The following is a 22,540-nucleotide window of genomic DNA, read 5'->3' on the forward strand; positions in this document are numbered from 1 at the left end:
CCTCGTGATTGCACAACCCCAGTTTCATTGAGCCCTGTGGCTCTTGGATCGTCCGTTACATTGAGCCTTCGGGCTCTCGTAACAGGGAGACTTCGGTTCTCCTTCGCGTGAAACCCTCAGGTTCTCGCAACACTGGTTATGTGGAACCTTCAGGCTCTCGTAACCACAGGGAACTTTTTGGTCCATGTGACGCCAGTCATGACGAGCTGGTTGGCTCTCTTGACGGAGAGTCTTTGGACTCTTGTCACGCTGAACCTTCAGGGTATTGTGACCTGTGTTACACCAAACCTTCGGGCTCTCGTTTCCCTACGGAACCTTCGAGTTCTCGTCGCGTGAACACTAGGGTTCAGCGCGGCGCAATTTCTGAGAGACACCATCTCTCCTCAGGAATCGGTGACAGAGTTCCTTCGGTTTCTCATCTCGACAACCACTCGCGGTCGCACGAAATGGATTCACGATCCAATTTGGCTCCTCCCCCTGGCTTTCCGCCCTTTGCTCGGTCTCTTGCATCGTCGCGTGGAAGACCAGAGTCGCGTGACAGAGTAATGTCTCGCTGCGTGGCAGCGTTGCGTGAAAGAGCTTTTCGTGTCATGGCAGACACAGAGATATGTTGCGTGAATTACCAACCTCGCAAAAACCATCTTTCTTTCTGGCTGCAGGAGGGTTCCCTTCCCAGGGTAAACCTCCCGCTAAGTGAGAGTCTCGCCAAACTTTCGGCCCTCCACCTGCCCCGAAGTGCCTGTCGCCTACACGACAATGACCAGTTTTTCTTCTGATGAGAAGGCCTGTGCCGATCTTACCCTTAGGTAAGAAGGCTAAGGTACCTGTAAAGGTACCTAAACCTAGGGATGTTTGCCGATCTAAGGACCTTACTCTCAGCGCATCAGGAGCCGGCAACCCCCATGGCTTAAAGCATTACTGTATTTAACGTAATAGGGCAAGCTGTGATGGTGGTCAGTCCCCTCTCTCAGTCCTTAGGCGGCACTCCCAGGATTTCCCTGTTGCCTCCTCTCGTCCCAAGCTCCTCTTGCCCCGTTGATCATAGGGGGAACTCTTAAGAACACTGCTGTAGCAGTTCCTTCATGCAAGGTAGAGAACATCCCTCCTCGCAAGAGAGGCAGGGAAGAGAGGGTTCTGGAACCTCAGGGAAGTCCCCACAGGCAAGACCCAAAGGGAAGTGGAAGAGAATTAGACCTCCTCCTTCCCAGGAGAACCGATCTCTGACTCCATTCGAGATAGGGCCAAGGGAGGCACTTCACCCTTCTCAGTGTGACAGTGTTCCTACCCCTGCGGAGCTACATCTGTCCCGCAGATCAGTAGAAGCTGTAAGCCCTACAATGATGGAGGAACTTCTGCCACATCCCAGGGAGCTGAAGGATTTATTTACCATCCCGAAATCCTCGGCCAGACCTCCTTTATTTCGAACAGAGACTCAGCAAGAACCGAGTACGTCCTCGGGAATTGTCCAGACCCCTTCGATCTCGATGACGACCTTGACCCACTCCGGGCTCCTATGGACGAGAGCTCGGAATTGGAAGAGCAAAATGATCATGAGGACAACATTTCGTCAGCTGCCTTTAGCCCCTAAATGACGGAGGTGGAGCGAAAGGAGACAGAACATACCTTCTGGCAGCTTTTATCCTGCATCTGAACCATTAATGGGCTGCCAGATCCATCGGCCACCCCCTTGGATGATAAGTATATGGTCCTAGACCAATTCTATGGCACTCAGAGACCCCTAAAGGCCAGTGCAGCTTTGACCTGGTCAGAGGGGTTGACGAGTGCGAAGCAGAAGGCTGTGTCCCAGGGGACTGGTTCGTCTTTCTTTCTTCACACCAGCTCCTCCTCCAAACTCCTCCCGCCACCTTTCATCATGCAGCGGAGTTATTATAAAATCCTCAACAAGCAGCTACTAGTTTTGCCTCTAGATCACTCTATAGACACACTCTCGAAGGGCATGTCCTAGAATTTAGTGGGACTACCTGTCTCATTCTCGGTGTCCGAGATCCTGAACCAAGAAAAAGTCGCGAGGTATGCCATGCAGGCTACTTCCTGGCTGGATTTCTGGTTAGGATCTTTAGAACAATTGGTCCAGTCTCTGGAATGGTCCAAACAGTCCACTAGGAAATCTATGGAGACTTTCCTATTATCTGGCATTCTGGCCTTTGAGTTCCTGTCTCATCAACTGGTGAATCTTTGGGCCAACATCATCTTGAGGAGACGGGATGCTGTAATAGGTAAACTCCAAAGGCAACTCCCTCAGGATGTCGAGCGGGTGGCTTAGACGTGGAGAAAGATCACTACGGACTCATTCACAGGGACTAGACTGCAAGACCTTACCCTTCTCAGCCACAGAGGAATCCAGCTCCTAAAGCACCGACGAAGAAGGCTAGAGACTCTAAACAACTGTGTTGTAGGATATCCAACAAGCCCTTTTGAGGTAAGAAGTCCTTCCATGGAGGCAGAGGCAAGCAGGGCTCAGGCCGAGGCCGACCCCACTAGGACAGGCAGTCCTCCCATATGTCCACCTGTGGATGGATGCCTGAACAGCCGATGGCAAAGGTAGCTTCACCACGGGGCCGAACCCTGGACGATTGAGGTGATGCGTTCTGAGTATAGCGTCCCGTTCACGCTATCTCTTCCAACACTGATTTGAGTGCCTCTCCCATCAGACTCCTATGCAAAGGGAACTGCAAAGGAGTCAGCTCTCCGGGGCGAAGTCCAGACCATGTTGGAGAAGGGTGTTCTCCATGAGGTCCACGACGGGTCTCCAGGCTTTTACAGTCAACTCTTTCTTGTAGAAAAGGTGTCTGGAGGCTGGAGACCAGTCAACGATCTCTTCCCCCTGAAGAAGTTTGTCCAGCAAACTCTGTTTAGAATGAAGACTCCCGACACGGTCAGACTTGCGATCAGACCGAAAAACTTCATGTGCGCTCTAGATCTTAAGGACCCATACTTCTAGATCCCAATCCATCTGTCATACAGGAAGTATCTAAGATTCTTCCGAGACCAAAATTATACCAGTTTAAAGTGCTTTGTTTCGGTCTTTCGACAGCACCTCAGGCTTTCTAGAGAGTGTTCGCCCTTGTATCAGCTTGGGCTGACAGTCTCTGCATCTGTCTCCTAAGATACCTGGACGACTGGCTGATTCTGGCAGGCTCAAAGGCAGCCCTTCTCTGCCATCAAGACAAGCTTCTAAGTTTTGCCAAGATCTGGGGGGTCATGGTAAACCTCGAGAAGTCTCATCTGATTACCTTTCAATAGCTGGTATATCTAGGCATGGTATTGGACACCGTAAGGCACAAAGCATATCCATCAGACGGAAGGATTTGAAGGCTGAGGAAGGTAGCACGGCCCTTCCTCAGACGGGAAGAGCTCCCATCGCAGAGTTAGGTACATCTGCTCAGTCACCTCCCTTCTTTGGTACGTCTAGTTCCAAACAGCCGCCTCAGGATGAGATCCTCCAGTGGAGGCTGAAATCCCAATGGAATCAGACCACCGATTCCAGGGACACGCTAGTCCGCATAGGGCTAGAGGAACAGATGGTGGCTAACGGACCTAATCCTTTGCAAAGGGGTTGGTCTTCTTGTTTTCTCCCCAGAATTGATGCTCTTTTCAGATGCGTCAAAAGAAGGGGCGGTGGGCACGTGCTGCACCACACGACCTTCGGCCAGTGGTCCAAATCAGAAAGGTATCAGCATACAAACCTGTTAGAAATGAGGGCAGCCTTCCTCGCCCTCAAACAGTTCCACCAGTTCTTGGTGGGGCACTCTGTAGTGTTGATGAGCGACAACTACAGTAGGTGCTTACTTAAAGAAACAAGGTGGTACCTTTTTGCAGGCGCTGTGCCATCTAGCAGCAGAGATACTCAGATGGGCAGAAGGTAACTCGGTGACTGTATCAGCTCACCTCTCTCCGGACAAGCAGAATGTGTTAGCAGACAGTCTGAGCAGAGCAACTCAGATAGTGGGCTCCAAGTGGTCTTTGAATCATCCAGTAGCCAACAAAGTCCTGACTTTGTGGGGTTCCCTGACTGTGTATCTGTTTGCAACAGCCCTGAACTTCAGGCTCCCGTTGTACTGCTCACCAGTCCCGGATCCCCAGGCTCTTTGGCAAGATGCATTCCAACATCAATGGGAGGATATGGACATTACAATTTCCCTCCATTTTGTCTGATAAGAAAAGTTCTCAACCAAGTACGAGTAAGCAGGAATTTACAAATGTCACTTATAACTCCACTGTGGCTTCATGCAGAAGGGTTTCCGGACCTTCTGCAACTCCTTACAGAGACACTGGGGGAGCTCTCCATGACCCGATCTACTCAAACAACCTCATGCCAACATCTACCACAGAACCATAGATTCGCTTCGGCTTCACGCTTGGAGACTGTCCATCCCCTCCTCTCGCAAAGAGACTTTACACCTGAGACGCTCAACATCGTCAGTCTACCAAGCTAAGTGGTCCGTGTTTTGTGGTTGGTGTCGTGGAGGGGTATCTTTCCCCTTGATGCCACTGTTCTGACCATAGCAGAGTTTCTTGTACACTTTCGGGAAGAAATGCTTTTCTCAGTTTCGGCAGTCAAAGGCTACCGCTCAGCCTTGAATCTCGCCTTTAAACTAAAAGGAGTAGATATTTCCCCCTCGGAACTTTTCTTACTCATATGGAGTTATGAGATTACGTGTCCCCAGTCGGAACTTCGACCTCCTCCTTGGAACGTGGTTCAGGTCCTTCAGTTCTTGAAGGGCCCACCTTACAAACCATTACGCCAAGCAACAGATCGCCACCTCAAGTTGTAGTGGTTTGTGGACTGTGGCCAGATGTAGCACACAGACTACCTAGTGTCCGAATGCTGACCTCACTTCAATGTTCCACTACATAAAAAGAGATGGTAGAATACCCAGAAATCTGGGTAAAAGGTAAACAATCAAGGATGAACTGGGCACTGGGCATCTCCCCTTGATTTTATACTGGGCAAGGGTACCCAACTAGAACCTTACTTCCCACTTATCTTCTCTTGCTTTGAGCTTGCTGAATAAATATGTAGTATGACCACTAAATTAATTCTGGAAAAAAATCATCAGAAGTTATAAATAGCTTGAATTTAAGGTTAGATTTTATAAAAGTATCCGATAACAAATATAATTAATGGCTGAGAAGGGGACACTATGGTGTAGTGGAAAAATACACTGTTTACAAAAATATAAAATATTTATTTTGAGAAAAAAATAGTGAGGAGAAAGTACAGGTCTCCAAAAACTAGAAGCAGACACATAGATATATCCAGGCAGACTCTCTTAGGATTCAATCTAGAAAATATTTAATCTACATATATGTAAGTATACTTAGTATATATATCTAGGCTAAATATGGTTGTTTCTATTGCAGTCAAAGGGATTTCAAAACAAGGGTGCACATCTGACCTGTCTCTACATCTCACCTGTACATCAGAAAGACAAAATATTTAATAAAAACACTTACAAACCTCACCCATGAAAATGGATAGGAGGAGAGACCAATTATAATAATTTTTTGAGGCCCCTCCTCTTGATTGCAAAGTCACACATACTAAATAAGGTATAACATATAAAAGTCCTTTTTCAGGAGAAAGCCGTATCTGGTATGTGATGCAAATTTTCTAATTGTTAACATCAAGACAGAGCCTTTTCGGTCAAGGTAGATATTTTCTAGAAAAAGTTCCGGGCTTGTGACATAAGAAAACTTCAAGCTTAAAGGAAAACCCTGCAACACTGTGGTTCATTATCTGCATAAACAGTCTGCAGGATTTGGACATTGACAGCGCTTAAAGTTGACTGCCATTGAAACTTTTCTATGCCACTTCATGTTCACTTGTTTCTGGGGATGAGCATGTGAAGCACTATCCATGGAAACCCTGTGTCAATATATGGAAAAAGGCAATTACACTATGATAAGAAAACACCTGTCAGTGATAAGAATAATTATATAAAAAAAAAAAACAGTTAAATTTCACGAGAATACTAAGGTGTCTCTAGATTGCTCCTTTTCCATGGATTCTATGGTTTTTTTCCTGGATAGACATGGATATCACTAGACTGCTATTCAGTCTTGTTTCTTCTGCTTTATTTTCTAGTTTCATTTGCTCTTAATCTCACTCATATAGTCATTAATGGAAGCAACAATGAAGCTAACATTGTTATATTAGCAGTATACATGTAATTATGTTTTTGGTCTCAAGTTTAATTACATCACACTGCAGTAGCATATGTAGAACATCACTTATTCATGGCAGTACCTCTACTGCTTGACTGCAATTCTAGTTAGCCTCTCCAAGCCCTACAGGGAGTAGGGCGTGCTGAAAAAAAGAGAATAGAATGAGACAAGGTTGAGTGACCAAAGTATAAAAACTAACATTCCAATAAAGAATATAGATACAGAATATAATAATAAAATCATTTGAATTTTTTCTATATAACTATTTCATTTTTCACAACGTGGAAGACGGTGTTCCTACTCACTTTGGCTTCAGCCAAAAGAGTTAGCGAACTCCATGGTCTATCTTCTGATGTCTCCCATTCAAAGAGATGGGGAGAAGGAATTCTGAGCTACATCCATGAGTTTATTGCTAAGACTACAAATCCAAGTATACGAGACTATGTTTGGTTCATTCATTATAGAGAGTCTTCGTTCTGTAACCAAAGATCCAGACCAACTGTTACTTGTCCAGTGAGGAATCTGGGGTGTTACCCTAAGAGAATGGCAGCAGCTCGCCCCCCGTGTACAAGCACTGCTTGTAAGCATGGGGAAGGTCAAGAGAGGGTCACTAGGAATTCCAATTCCTCTTGGATACACAAGACAATTGAGTTAGACCTCAATCCAGACCCCCCTCCTTCCAAACGACCCAGAGCTCATGACGTCGGGCATTGCAATTTCCATGGCATTCAAAAAGAACTTCTCCGTGTTGCAGTAATTGCAAGCGGGTGTGTGGAAACTTCAGACAACCGTCACTGCTCATTACCTGCAAGACGTAACCCACAGGAACCTGGATCTGTTCTCCAAAGGTCATGAGGTGGCTGCACAACAAGTGGTCTAAACACCCCAAGCTCCTTGTTGGGGTAGTAGCAGAGGATTGAGGGCTGAGGTTGCCCGAGTTAGTCTGGGGTGAATTTAATAGAACGACTGGCTCTTTCTGCTTTTTACCTTCTTCCCCCCCTGGGGAAAACAGCACCATGGTCCCTCAGCATAAGCTGGCCTCATCTCTCTGCAGGTAAGACTCATTTCACTTGCGTATCCTACGTACAGAAATAATACTTTGTTACGTCTTCAACATCTCTCAAGGGAAGGTATTGGGTAATGTCTAAGGAATCTCGGTTTGTATGCGAGTTCCTATGTTAAAGACCAGCCCTGTTGCTAGTTTCACAAACACACAAACTTCTGCAAGCTGCTAAAAGCGCTTACCTTTATAGGGCATAGCATGAGAATTTAGAGAGGGTAAGTGTTCCTACTACTTTGGTCTTACCAAAGTAGAGAGAACCCCAGGTCAAATACCAGAGCCAGTTGGTAACGGACTTCCTTCCTCCTAAGAATGAGTCTACCCAATATAAATAGTGGAAGGTTTGTCCTGCCAGTGTGAGTGAGCGGGGTAGCCGGGCTACCCCACCCCCACCTGATTACTAGCGAGTGCGGTAGTTATCCCTCACTAAAAAGTATCATGGCTAGTTCAGCTTTGCTGGAAACAATATACCTAATATAAATAGTGGAATGTTTATATGGTGGGAAAAATACAAATTATGACAAATTTGTCTTGTTGCATATAAATTTATGTCAGTGACATATATTGAATACTATACTAGGTGGGTCATGCCATGTACGAACTTGTTAATTTGAAAGGAATTCTTGGTTTGTATTTTGCAGAGAATATTTTCTTAAAATGTTCCATTTGTCATTGGAAGGCTGAATCGCTTTCAAAATTGCTCTTTGATGCTGTGGAGTATATTTAATAAAAAAAGAAAACTACCAGTAACATCTTAGTAATGTTAGCTTCTTTTGGATCCAGTTATTTACTTAATGAACATCTTTGGAATACAGTTTTTTACTGAATGTTTATCAAGAAAATTTCCTAGCTAGTTGATGGACAGTGGTATATTGATTGAAGTGTAGCGAGACAATGTCAGTAATAATTATTTGAGTTCTCTTGTAATTTGTCCCCAAAAAGTTGAATGGTGAGCTATTCTACGTAGGTATGTGTGACCGATGTTTTTGAGTTTGTATTTTTACTATTTTTATTGTCACAGAATGGGTGCGCTAAAAAGTTATTAGATGAGTAACAGTGGTGTCAACTTTGACATTTTTGTGTGCAAGAGACAGGCGTGAGTTATTATTTTTTTTCTTGAATTTTTTTAAATACTGGGGTTATCTTTCATCTTTTGGAATACTGTACTAACAGGCATCTTTTTCTGCAATGTTTCCTTCAAATGGAATTGCATATATCTTTTGTAATTTCCATTTTTATTTTATGTTTCCTTATCCGTATTCTATTATGCATACTGTATAGGATAAAAAAAATAGGTTCTTGTAAACACCTTAAACACCAAGCCAATTATATCTAAGCAACCTTGAAAATAGGTATAAATCCCTATTTTTCAATATTTAACTTAGCCGGTGATTATAATAGCTGCAACTCTGTTGCTCGACAGAAAAACTCTACGTAAAAATTCGCCAGCGATCGCTACACAGGTAGGGGGTGTACTCAACAGCGCCATCTGTCGTTCAGATACCCATTACTCATTGTAAACAAAGAACTCAATTTTCTCTCTGTCGGGCTACCGGCAAGACCTACTAATTCGCTGTTGCTAACTGGAATTGTTTTCACAACTATTTGGTGAAGTACACTATTCTAGTTTTGAGCTTTCGCTATGCAGGTGTTTTATCTTCATCTTAAAACTTGAACTCGTTTTGGATAGATTTAATTATGGTGACAAAGAGAGTATGGACTTACTTTCACTTTTAAATGGCCGACCCTTCCCTTAGACGGAAGTGTGTTTAGGCTTTTAGTAATTATCTTATCACATTATAGATTTTCCACTTATATATATTTTATATCTCTCCGCCTTTATTAGGCCTCTTCGATTAACTTTCCATTTTTTATAAACATATAAAAATAAATTTTAATGCTTTGTTTATATAGAACTTTCCTGAGAGTAGGCGGTCCTAACTTGGAAACCGAAGTTAATCAACGTTGAGCCCTTTATATCGTCTTTAGCTTTTAAAAGAGCTAAGGATTTAAAACTTTTTAAATGTAATTTTTTATGAAAGAATTTCTTTGATAGTCTTCGTACTGTTTTCAAAGATGAACTAACATTTAGTTTTTTATGCTACGCAGTTGTTGACGTTCAGCACGTTCAACATGCGCTCTATCGTTACGATAGAGAGAGAGTGTATCACGGTTTCACTTTGCAGTAAGAGTAAATCGATTCTGACGTTTTGTTCATTCTTTCTTAGCTTAAATGTTTTAAATTCTAATTTAAAGGAACTTTTTATTTGAAAAACCTTTCAGTTTTTTCCTTTAGTCAAATAACATGTTTTTTTTTGACGATATATAATTGGGCTCTTCTCTTAGGTGCGAAATCAAGAGAGAAAGAGAGAGAGAGATAGAGACGGAGGGAGAGAGAGGAGAGAAAACGTTCCGTTCAAGCGGGTAACGTTGTTCTCGTGTTACTCACGTCCCTAGTCGCTGTACGGGGAGGAAGGATAAAACGTTTTTAGGTTTTTATTCTCGTCCCCAGGCTATGTGCGGTGAGAGATTGAAAATGTAGTTATATGAACTAGTGTTTAGTCTCTTTCCCAGCCACTGATTTTTCTTTTTATCTTAAAATATGTTTTCTGTTTTTTGCTGGTATTATGAGCTTGCATTATACGACTAATTTCGCAATTACTACCTTTTAATGAAGGGTAGAATTGCGTGTTTCAGGTAGAAATAAGTGCAAAACAAAATCGAAGTGATAAAGTGATATGCGCAAAGTGTTACAGTGTTGCGTCCGAGGCGCAAAGTGTTACAGTGTTGCGTCCGAGGGTTCGTCTGTTCATGCCTGTCGTTCACCTAGTCCGGGACCTCTTACAAGCTCCCAAGCCCAGGGGAGAAGTAATGTCAAACAACTTATGGGTTCGAGAGGCCTTGACCAACGAACAGACGTTTTCCCTCTATGGTATCGGGTGTATCTTACCAAGATCTCCCCTACCATAAGACGAGAGAGACGTTGTTTCTCCTCGCCATCCGTAGGCTTTTCGCATAAGAAACCTGTCACAAGGTTTCGGAGCCCTTAAGCGAAAGTCAGTCCTTTCAGGACAGGTCCAGCGTCCTGGTTACAGCCATTAGGACAGCTCTGACCCTATGCAGTCATCGGATAACTGCTCGCCGCCTAACAAAAGCGTAACACAGACTCCGAGAGTCTTTTTTTGTAGGCAAAGTGTTGCGGTCACAGACGTCACCCTCATCTATTACCACAACCATTTCCGTTGATCCTTAAGGGGTTGTATGGCAAAACATGCAGTATATGCTTGCCTCCCTTATGGAAGACTATTCTGCCGATTAGTCCGTTGAGTCTAGCCGTTTATCTCATCAATATCCTGGCTTTCAGCCAACCTAACGTTCCTTTGTGCTTACTGTTGACGTTGGCGTAGCTTAGTCACGTCAGTCAGGTTGTTTAGAACCACACTCGATGCGGTCTCGTGTGGTTTTTCAGCCGCATTTGGACGTTAGGCCACTGGCTGATGCTCCTGTTGACGTTCAAGACGTTCACTAACAATCGGAGTTGACTTGTTTTGACGCTGTGCGTCAACCTCCGCATTCTAGAGTTGTTTTGACTGCTCAGTCTAGGCAGTCAAAGCAGTCTCGAGTGGACGCTGTGCGTCCTCACGCACCTGTTGTGGTTGACAGTTCAGTTGTTGACAGTTCACAGACTGTCAAGCAGTTACATGACGTTGCGTTCTGGTCCGCTACTAATGCACCAGTAAGAGACTCAGCTTTTATCGGACAAGGTTCCTGTAGATGAGGAAGTTGCTGTTCTCCCTCCTACTGATATTCCCTTGAGGACTCTGTCAGATGGAGAGGAGCCTAAAGCTGCTTAGCCTCCTATGGACTTTAATTAAATCATGATGATTTTTTTAAGGATCTTCGTCCGGATCTTTTTGTAACTGCTGCTCCTCGTTCGCCTAAACGTCAGAACTTACACTAGGCCTAGCTACTTCGAAGCCGTTGTTTTTAGCCTAGTGCTCTCTCGCTCTCCTAGAGAGCGTTACGTTGGCTAGGCGACTGGTTTTTCACCAGGAGGAGTTTGGGGGATACAGCCTTTGCTTTCCCTTCTTTTAAACTGGTTTATAGAGCGAGAGTCTGATATTACACGAGAGAAGTTCTCGGCTTGGGAGTTCATGCCTCTGCCCAGATAGACTTCTCAATTCTGGTAGACTCTCCCTGGCGCCTAGCCAGGAGACGCTCCAAGTTGTTTACAGGTCAACTTCACAGCTGTTGTCGAGCCTTTGAAGTTTTGCTGTACTATTATGTCACGCATAACAAGGCTTTCAGGGATGGTAAACGGTTCCGCCTCAGTCGCTAACCCCGTCTGTTGCCACACCTGCTCCCGTAGACCCTAAATGGGCTTTGCTGCAAGACATGCAGTCCAAGCTTGCGTCCTTGATAGAGGACTTAAATGCGGAGAAGAACCTTCTGGCCAACAACCTTCCAACCGGTCGGTTGTGCGCCCTGTTGACGTTGAGGTAACCTACTCGCGTCTGCCAGTTGAGGTGGTTACTCCACCGATGCGACCCAGTGTGGGTTGCCAGCCGCACGTTGACATTAAGCGACGCTCGGAGGTGGTTTTTGACGTTCAGGACGTTCAACAACCAGCAGAGGTGACTTGTTTTGACGCAGTGCGTCAACCTCAGCAACCCGGTAGGGTGTTGACTGCACAACCCAGACGGTCTAGACAGTCTCGGGTTGACGCTGTGCTTCCTCGCGCACTCATGGTTGTTGACAGTTCACAGACTGTGCAGCAGTTCCATGATATTGCGTCCGGCTCCGTCACGCATCCACCAGTGCGACCGGATTCAGCGAGCCAGACGTTGCCCACTCCGTTGCCGTTTCCTCATCAGTTTCGGATGAGGAACCCTCTGATGAGGACGTTGCTGAACAACAAGACGATCAGCCCCCAGCCCTGCTATCCATCCAGAAGATGCTGAAGAAGGAACGCTGCTCAGTCAGGCTGTGGATGAGTCTGGTAGGGACACTGTCATCCGTGGATCAATTTGTGTCACTAGGAAGACTACACCTCCGTCCTCTTCAATACCATCTAGCTTTTCACTGGAAAAAGGACAAGACGCTAGAAGCGGTCTCGATCCCGGTTTCCGAAAAGATAAAGTCTTGTCTGACTTGGTGAAAGAACAATATCAACCTAAGAGAGGGTCTTCCCCTGGCTGTTCAGACTCCCAACCACGTTCTCTTCTCGGACGCATCGGACGTAGGCTGGGGTGCGACATTAGACGGTCGGGAATGCTCGGGGATATGGAACTCGAGTCAAAGGACAATGCATTTCAACTGCAAGGAGCTACTGGCAGTACGTCTGGCCTGGAAAAGCTTCAGGTCTCTCCTTCAAGGCAAAGTGGTGGAGGTGAACTCAGACAACACCACGGCTTTGGCGTACATCTCCAAGCAAGGAGGGACCTACTCTCTGACGTTGTACGAGATCGCAAGGGACCTCCTCACCTGGTCAAAAGGTCTAAACATATCACTAGTAACGAGGTTCATCCAAGGCAACTTGAATGTCATGGCAGATTGTCTCAGTCGGAAGGGACAAATAATTCCAACAGAATGGACCCTCCACAAGGATGTATGCAAGAGACTTTGGGCCACCTGGGGCCAGCCAACCATAGATCTCTTCGCAACCTCGATGACCAAGAGGCTCCCAATATTTTGCTCTCCAATTCCGGACCCAGCAGCAGTTCATATAGATGCCTTTCTCCTAGATTGGTCACATCTAGATCTATATGCATTCCCTCCGTTCAAGATTGTCAACAAGGTACTGCAGAAGTTCGCCTCTCACGAAGGGACAAGGTTGACGCTAGTTGCTCCCCTCTGGCCCGCGAGAGAATGGTTCACCGAGGTACTTCGATGGCTAGTAGACGTTCCCAGAACACTTCCCCTAAGGGTGGACCTTCTACGTCAGCCACACGTAAAGAAGGTACACCAAGGCCTCCACGCTCTTCGTCTGACTGCCTTCAGACTATCGAAAGACTCTCGAGAGCTAGAGGCTTTTCGAAGGAGGCAGCCAGAACGATTGCTAGAGCAAGGAGAACATCCACCCTTAGAGTCTACCAATCGAAGTGGGAAATCTTCCGAAACTGGTGCAAGTCAGTATCCGTATCCTCGACCAGTACCTCTGTAACTCAAATAGCTGACTTCCTCTTATATCTGAGGAAAGAACGATCTCTTTCAGCTCCCACTATCAAGGGTTACAGAAGCATGTTGGCATCAGTCTTCCGTCACAGAGGCTTAGATCTTTCCAACAATAAAGATCTACAGGACCTCCTTAAGTCTTTTGAGACCACGAAGGAGCGTCGTTTGGTTACACCTGGTTGGAATTTAGACGTGGTACTAAGATTCCTTATGTCAGACAGGTTCGAGCCGCTACAATCAGCCTCCCTGAAAGATCTCACCTTAAAGACTCTTTTCCTGGTATGCTTAGCCACAGCTAAAAGAGTCAGTGAGATTCATGCCTTCAGCAAGAACATCGGATTCTCATCTGAAACGGCTACATGTTCTCTACAACTTGGTTTTCTAGCCAAAAACGAGCTGCCTTCTCGACCTTGGCCAAAATCGTTCGATATTCCAAGCTTATCGTATGGTTGGAAATGAACTAGAAAGAGTCTTATGCCCTGTAAGAGCTCTTAAGTTCTATTTAAAACGAACTAAACCTTTACGAGGCCCGTCTGAAGCTTTATGGTGTTCAGTTAAGAAACCATCTTTGCCTATGTCAAAGAATGCTTTATCCTAGTTTATCAGACTGTTAATACGAGAAGCTCATTCCCATCTGAATGAGGAAGACCAAGCTTTGCTGAAGGTAAGGACACACGAAGTTAGAGCTGTCGCAACTTCCGTGGCCTTTAAACAAAATAGATCTCTGCGAAGTATAATCGACGCAACCTATTGGAAAAGCAAGTCAGTGTTCGCGTCTTTTTATCTTAAGGATGTCCAGTCTCTTTACGAGAACTGCTACACTCTGGGACCATTCGTAGCAACGAGTGCAGTAGTGGGTGAGGGCTCAACCACTACAATTCCCTAATTCCATAACCTTTTTAATCTTTCTCTTGAAATGTTTTTATTGTTGTTTTTGGGTTGTCCGGAAGGCTAAGAAGCCTTTCGCATCCTAGTTGATTTGGCGGGTGGTCAAAGTCATTTCTTGAGAAGCGCCTAGATTAGAGGTTTTGATGAGGTCCTGTTGTATGGGTTGCAACCCTTGATACTTCAGCTCCTAGGGGTCGCTCAGCATCCTAAGAGGATCGCGAGGCTCCGTAAGGAAGACGTACTTAAAAAGGCAGAGTAATTGTTCAAGTCGACTTCCTTACCAGGTACCTATTTATTTTGTTTAGTTATTTTGATAACTTCTAAAAATGAAATAAAAATTCTTAGCTCATATGAAGTAAACATATTTTGCTGGTCTCTACCCACCCCCCTGGGTGTGAATCAGCTATTATAATCACCGGCTAAGTTAAATATTGAAAAATTTTATTTTGATAATAAAATAAATTTTTGAATATACTTACCCGGTGATTATAAATTAAAGGACCCTCCCTTCCTCCCCAATAGAGACACAGTGGACCGAGGAGAAAATTGAGTTCTTTGTTTACAATGAGTAATGGGTATCTGAACGACAGATGGCGCCGTTGAGTACACCCCCTACCTGTGTAGCGATCGCTGGCGAATTTTTACGTAGAGTTTTTCTGTCGAGCAACAGAGTTGCAGCTATTATAATCACCGGGTAAGTATATTCAAAAATTTATTTTATTATCAAAATAACATTTTACCACGCAAGACTTCCGTAGAAACTTAGGTATAGGAGGTTTTATATAGTATATGATGGCCCTCTTATTTTTAGGTGAGTGGCTGCATGTAGTAATTGCTAGTTGTTACTTAAGCGACTTTATACCTCGTGTGCTTGGTATTCTAAAGGGTAAAATTCTGGATGTTTATGGCTTTGACTATCTACATAATTGCTGGCTTCAAACTGTATATAAAGCAGCATGCTACTCCTCCCTGATGCAAAATAAAAAGGCTGTTAGCTTTAACAGATATCGAAAGTGAGCCAGCGAGTGATGTAACCCGTTGTGGAAGCTGAACTCTTTGAAAAGAAAACAAGGTTATTAGCTGATCTACTGTAATGCTCTTTCAGTGTATTTAAGAATTTATGAGGATTTTATTAAGACTGTAGATAATACATATTGTTAAGTTCTAGTCAGAGCTTAATAAAAACAATTTGATGCTATGAGAAAGCTGATTGTTGTTTGTAAGTTTGTTTCAAGAAGATCAATACTTGATGCTCTGACCTTTTATCCATTATTATAATGTGAGCAACATAAGACCTGTATCGTTTGGCCCAAAATTTTTCAGAATTGTTGTTTCCTTTTCCCTAGAAGATATGATTATGATTTGCTGTATTAAAAATTATAAAGCTAGGCTTTGCAAACTCCCTTGGAAAAATAAGAATATTTCATAAACTGACTTACAGTATTTAGCATTATGCATTTTGTTACTGATCAAAACCATTGCATGATTTTTGGATAACAAGTTTTTTCAGTTTATTTTTCAGGAATGACTAATTTTGTTACTCCATATTTTTGTTATAGCAAGTTTCTTTTTGCTATATAATTATGCTTCTGTTATGTATTGATTTGAATTGTTTGTTGTTTTGAATATTGGGATGCAGTATACCAAGAAAAAAAGACCATTTAAAGGTTAAGGGGAGCTTTTGGGATTTTTTTTATGGTTTTCTTTCATGCGAGAATTGTAAAAGATTTCATCAAGCGGGGGGATTCCCATTATCTGTATGTCACCCATGTGTTCATATGAAAATGGAAGCCTTTTTTTTTTACCATTGCCTTATTGGTTACACCCTTGTGACCGAACCCTAGTTTTGAATTTAATTGCAACAGTAGATTTGAAGGTGTGTGAGGTACTGCATTAGGTTGTTCCATTTTCCATAGAAACCCAGTAACTGACCCCGTGACTCACCTTTAGACATATTTGGGTGAACCGCTGCACCATCAACTGCTTGCTTATGTCCTTATCATCAGGTTATATGTTAGTTTATTGACTTAGTTTCCCTCAATTTTTACCTGAATTTTTCTACATTTTCATATTGTGTTCTTAGTTAATATGATGTTAGCTTTTAATTTTGAATGAAAAATTATGTACTGAAGGTATCATTTTACCATATGTTTAGGATGGTGTGGTTAAGATTCAATGTTTCTTCAGAGCTCGCAATTTCTTTCTCAAGTATTCTTGCCATACATTTTCTTAAATGAATCTTACCTCTATTTCACATTGCTTATATCTATGAAGTGCAAGCTTTTGACGTTTAAAAAAAGTTTTTTACCTTCCTGTCCTAGGATTGCCAGGCTTGTACCATCAGGTGCCTGGACAGATTCTAAGTCTGGTCAGCCAGCAGTATTCCCCCACCTCTTGGTCCTTGCAAATTCTACATTAAGCAGAGCACAAGGATGTGTTTTACAAAGTTGCTCTTGTTATTCAGCTTAGTGTGTTAAGATGACTTTATTTTAAATTACTTTGACTCCAGGATTACTCAATTTTGTTTTTTTACCTTAACCTGGTATTAGTTTTTATTATTTTTACCATAATAGATATTTGGTTTGCTCTCGCCATCTACCTCACTGCTTAGATTAAAAATTTAATATTGAATTTTGTTTTCTTTTTTGTTAGTAAGACTACAGAATTACATTTAGTTATAATTTTCTTATTAACATTAATTGGGTATTTATGTTTATTTAAAGCTCTTGTTGGTGATGATGTTTTCCATAGTCTGACTCCCAGAAAGGTTTATCTCTTGCTGTCCCATGCTGGTTGCATCATGTTAGGAGGAAGTAACTTGGTCCTTGACAGGTTTTCAGTTTATAATTCTCTTTTTATTCAGATGGAAAAAAATGTTTAGGTTATCCTTTTGATATTATGCTTTCCTTTTGAGTGATTATATGTTTAACATAAAAAAAAATTGGTTACAGTAATACCTCAGAATACGAAGTTAATTTGTTCTGGCGTTGCTTTTGTAACATAATTTTTTTTTTGTATGATGAGTCTCGTTTTTCATGTAAATCACCTAATTCGTTCTAAGTCCTACGAAAACAGCACATTAGATTTTATAGTAAAGGGTAAAGCTGAATGAAATAGAGCCAGATACATTTGAATCATTCAATATACCTAACCCAACTGTTGATACCTGTAAATGAAATAGATATTAGAGCATAATGCAATGATAAATGAAAAATGATAATAAAAAATTATACGTAAATGTATAACCTTACCTTTCGAGTGAAGTGATGTCTGAAAGTGAAAGTGGCAGCAGACGAGGAGGGCAAACAGCAAAAAACATTACCACTTAACTTTACCAAACACTTAAGATGATTTTTTTTTTTCACTTAATGTTTTGCACTTTCAAAATTTCATCTTCACTTCCACTTTGTATTTTCGGATTACTTTGACCTTCACCTTGGCTTACTAATGGACTTTTTGAAAAATGATGATCCAAGAAAGCTTGTCTCCGCCTACATTTTAAAATGTTTCTGAAATGACTCCAGCAAATGTCAAACTGCACAGGAAAACAACCTATGTGAACATTTTCAGGGTGGTACTTTTCTATGAAATCTGCCAATTTATGGTACAAAGATAACATCTTTTAAATTTCTGCCATTGTCGTAGTCGTGTCTGTCCTCCTCCTTTCTGCCAGAGAACCTTTATGTCGTAAGCTCCTCTTGGTGCTCCTCGAGAAGCTCATTAATTTCGTCCCTATCTACGACCACCCTATGGATCTCTTCTCAACCTCAATTTGCGGAATAGTTCGGTATCGTCAGCGGTTTTGGCTTTGCCTTCAGCTAGGCCTATGTCGAATCCTTTGAAGTCTCATACGGAGATGGCATCAGGCCACAGCTTCTTCCATGACGAGTTTGAGGTGCACTTTGAAACCTACTGCCAAGCTTGATTGATAACTCTGAGGTATATCCCAATACCAAAATGTTACTTCCAAAATTCACATAGGGTGAAGTTTGTGCTGTAAGTGATACCAAATCATCTCTTAAAGAGATGTTTTGTATTATTATTATTATTATTACTAGCTAAGCTACAACCCCAGTTGGAAAAGCAAGATGCTCCAAGCCTAAGGGATCCAACAGGAAAATAATAGCCCAGTGAGGAAAGGAAATAAACGATATAAGAAGTAATGAAAAATTAAAATAAAATATTTTAAAACCATTAACAACATTAAAACAGATATTTCATGTATAAACCATAAGAAGACTTATGTCAGCCTGTTCAACATAAAAATATTTGCTACAAGTTTGAACTTTTGAAGTTCTACTGATTGAACTATCCGATTAGGAAGATAATTCCACAACTTTGTTACAGCTGGAATAAAACTTCTAGAGTACTGTGTAGTATTAAACCTCATGATGGAGAAAGCGTGACTTTTAGAATTAACTGCATACCTAGTATTACGAATGGGATGGAAATATCTGGGATGATCTGAATGGAAAGGATGGTCAGAATTATAAAAAATCTTATGCATCATACATAGTGAACTAATTGAATGACGGTATCAAAGGTCAATATCTAGTTCAGGAATAAGAAATTTAATAGGCCGTAAGTACCTGTCCAACAAATGAAGATGAGAATCAGCACCTGAAGACCAGATAGGAGAACAACACTTGAAACAAGGTAAAAGGGAAGAATTAAAACACTTCTTCAGAATAGATTAATCATTAAAAATCTTGAAAGAGTTTCTCAATAAGCCAATTTTTTGTGCAATTCAAGAAGACACTCCAGGTCACATGATCACCTTCCCTCCCCCCACTTCAAGTGGTTCATGTAATGAAGGAGGGCACTGTCAACTTCAAATTGTGATGGCCAAGAGATTTGGGGGTGGGGCCAATGTAAGGGTTACTTGCATTTGGGGTCCTATATGGACTACCGGAGAAGAAAGCGTATTTAAAGAATTTTTATGTTGTTAAATATCAAGCTTGCTGTGCTTCATAGATATAAGCACTTATACCGTTAGGTAATTGTAAAAAAAAAGATAGATTTTATTATTGAACTTCAATTTATATGGCAACAATTGTATCCCTTTATAATGAACAACTGATTTTAATATTTAGATTCTTGTAGTCCTTATGTAAAAAACTAAAATGGTGAAACTATGAGTTATGAAAGTACAAAAGTATTTGACATTTGGAAGTATGATGTTTATATTTTTGCAGTCCAACACTAGAATTTTGATGATATTGCAGAGAAATTTAAAGATCAATTTAACATGTTTGTATAGAAAAAGAAAATTTTTTACAATATTTTTAAACAAAGGCTTTCCTGGAATCCTCTTAGCAAAGTGTCTATCCTTTGATGGCATACTGTAATTTCATATCCAGCTGCATATTTGCAGTATGTAACTGGTTGGCAAGGACAACTTTTGATTTGAAATTGAATTTTTATTGGACTTTATGATAGCTCTGAATGGTTTACAAATAAGCTAAATGTATTCACACATCAAATTCTCCCCATCCCTAACCCATTTTTTCCAGTTTATTTTTTTTCTATACTTTTCCTTATTGTGTAGATGATTGTCTTTTTTAAAGACAATCTTAGACAAGTTTCTTTTGGCAATATAACCATTCACACTGGTATCTTAGTTTCCTTTTTATGAGGAATTACAATAGTCATTGCAGTATAGAGCACTCTTTTTAGTACCCTTCTGTACAATTATTTGAAATTAGTTAGTGGTACATCACTAAAATGAATGAAAGAAAATTTTTATTAATAAAAAGGATAATCTATTTTAGCTCATTCACTTTATAAGAGTGGTGTAGTAAGTTTGACTATTTATAGTACTGCTGTATGGATAAAGAATGTTTGTCTCTTAGGAGGAGAGTTATTGGTATTTTGAAAACATGTTTGTTAAAAAAAAAATCAGAATATTTAATGTCTCATCCGAACACACAAGTTTGGTTTTCTCTGTCAAATAGAAATTTGTTGCTTGTACATTATTTGTCCATACATTATTATAAACTTTATTATATAGTGCTTTGTTTATTGCTCATCATATAAATGTTCATTGCAATTTAATTTTTGTGACCAGCTTTTGTACAGTATTTTTATTGTGGTGTGATGTTTATAAAGAGTTCAGATAAAAATTGTGTTTTTTAAAATAAATGCCATCATCCATTGATCTTAATATGGTACTATCCAACGATTATTGAGTCGCATATAATTTCAGTTGTTATCAGAATTAGATGGACACAGTATTATAGTGGAAATTAATTATTTTCTTTTTCTTTTTGCAGCCGAGAGAAGAGCCCAATTAAATCGGAGTCGTTCGCGTACAGGTTTAACCGCACAGTCGCCAACTAGTAATAAAGATATTAAGCTGTGAGTATCCCCTAAATATAATTACATACACAAGTACACCATTCATGTTCTGTACCTTTGTGATTTTAAGCACTTTGAGGAATTGCATGATACACATCCTATCTTGCTACAGAATAGTGCATTATTAGGTATATGAATTAATCGATATATGAATTAATCATTAAATGTTACGTTTGGATACTCGAAAATGAAAAAGCATGTGTAAATATGTGCATTGGTCTCCTGGTCTCTTATGGTGTGCATATTGTATAGTCAGTATCCAAGTACTGTGCTGTTTATTTCTTTGATTAACTTGGTACTGAGTAAAATTACACTTCTTGTATACATGTATAGTCTATCTTATATACCAAGGCACTTCCCCCAATTTTGTTGGTTAGCCGACATCAAAAGAATAAAAAAAAAGGGATCTTTCCTCTCTACGCTCCTCCCAGCCTGACGAGGGACTCAACCGAGTTCGCCTGGTAATGCTAAGGGGCCACAGCCCACCCTCCCATGTTATCCACCACAGATGAAGCTTCATAATGCTGAGTCCACTACTGCTGCTACCTCGCCGGTCATCCAAGGCGACCGGAGGAAGCAGCAGGGGCTACCGGAACTGTGTCACAATCGCTCGCCATTCATTCCTATTTCTAGTACGTTCTCTTGCCTCTCTCACATCTATCCTCCTATCACCCAGAGCTTTCTTCCCTCTATCCATCCACCCAAACCTTGGCTGTCCTCTTGTACTTCTCCCATCATCTCTTTCATACTTCACCTTCTTTAGCAGACAGCCATTTTCCATTCTCTCAACAAGGCCAAACCACCTCAACACATTCATATCTACTCTAGCTGGTAAATCATTTCTTGCACCCGTTCTCACCCTCTCTACTTCGTTCCTAACCCTATCTACTCGAGATACACCAGCAATACTCCTCAAACACTTCATCTCAAACACATTCAATTTCTGTCTGTCCGTCACTTTCATTCCCCACAATTCCGATCCATACAACACAGTTGGTACAATCACTTTCTCATACAGAACTCATTCTACATTCATGCCTAACCCTCAATTCTTTACCACTCCCTTCACTGCCCCCAACACTTTGCATCCTTCATTCACTCACTGACGTACATCTGCTTCCACTCCACCATTTGCTGCAACAACAGACACCAAGTACTTAAACTGATCTACTTTCTCAAGTAACTCTCCATTCAGCATGACATTCAACCTCGCACCACCTTCCCTTCTCGTACATCTCATAATCTTACTCTTACCCACATTAATTCTCAACTTCCTTCTCTCACATACCCTTCCAAATTCTTTCACTAATCGGCCAAGCTTCTCTTCGAGTCTGCAATCAGTATACAGTGAACCCTCGTTTATCGCGGTAGATAGGTTCCAGACGCGGCCGCGATAGGTGAAAATCCGCGAAGTAGTGACACCATATTTACCTATTTATTCAACATGTATATTCAGACTTTTAAAACCTTCCCTTGTACGTAGTACTGTTAACAAACTACCCTTTAATGTACAGAACACTTAATGCATGTACTACAGTACCCTAAACTAAAACAGGCACAAATATTAAAGGCAATTTTATATCATGCGTTTCCTAAACACGCTAAAAAGCATGTTAAAAAATGGCAACCAATGTTTTGTTTACATTTATCTCTGATCATAATGAAGAAACAAACTAGAGGTAGAGCTTTGCTTATTACCCAGACATATTTCCCATACTATTCCCTTAGAACTACATCACATCTTCCTACTTTAGAGATATATATATATATATATATATATATATATATATATATATATATATATATATATATATATATATACAGTGGAACCTCTACATACGAATTTAATCCGTTCCAGAACCAACTTCGGAT

The 22,540-nt window shown here is 41.5% G+C and overlaps 1 protein-coding gene across 5 annotated transcripts in view; it reads left to right on the forward strand.

Annotated features, from left to right (window-relative positions):
- The window catches only part of dia (diaphanous related formin 1), a 299,177-nt gene that overhangs the window by 252,265 nt on the left and 24,372 nt on the right, over positions 1–22,540 (forward strand). For all 5 annotated transcript variants that reach the window (XM_068387086.1, XM_068387090.1, XM_068387088.1 and 2 more), the window contains one exon: positions 20,584–20,668. In XM_068387086.1, coding sequence (XP_068243187.1) covers positions 20,584–20,668 — 85 coding nt within the window. The remainder of the gene's footprint in view (positions 1–20,583; positions 20,669–22,540) is intronic.

This window comes from Palaemon carinicauda, chromosome 14 (genome assembly GCF_036898095.1).
Source record: "Palaemon carinicauda isolate YSFRI2023 chromosome 14, ASM3689809v2, whole genome shotgun sequence".
Taxonomy (NCBI): domain Eukaryota; kingdom Metazoa; phylum Arthropoda; class Malacostraca; order Decapoda; family Palaemonidae; genus Palaemon; species Palaemon carinicauda.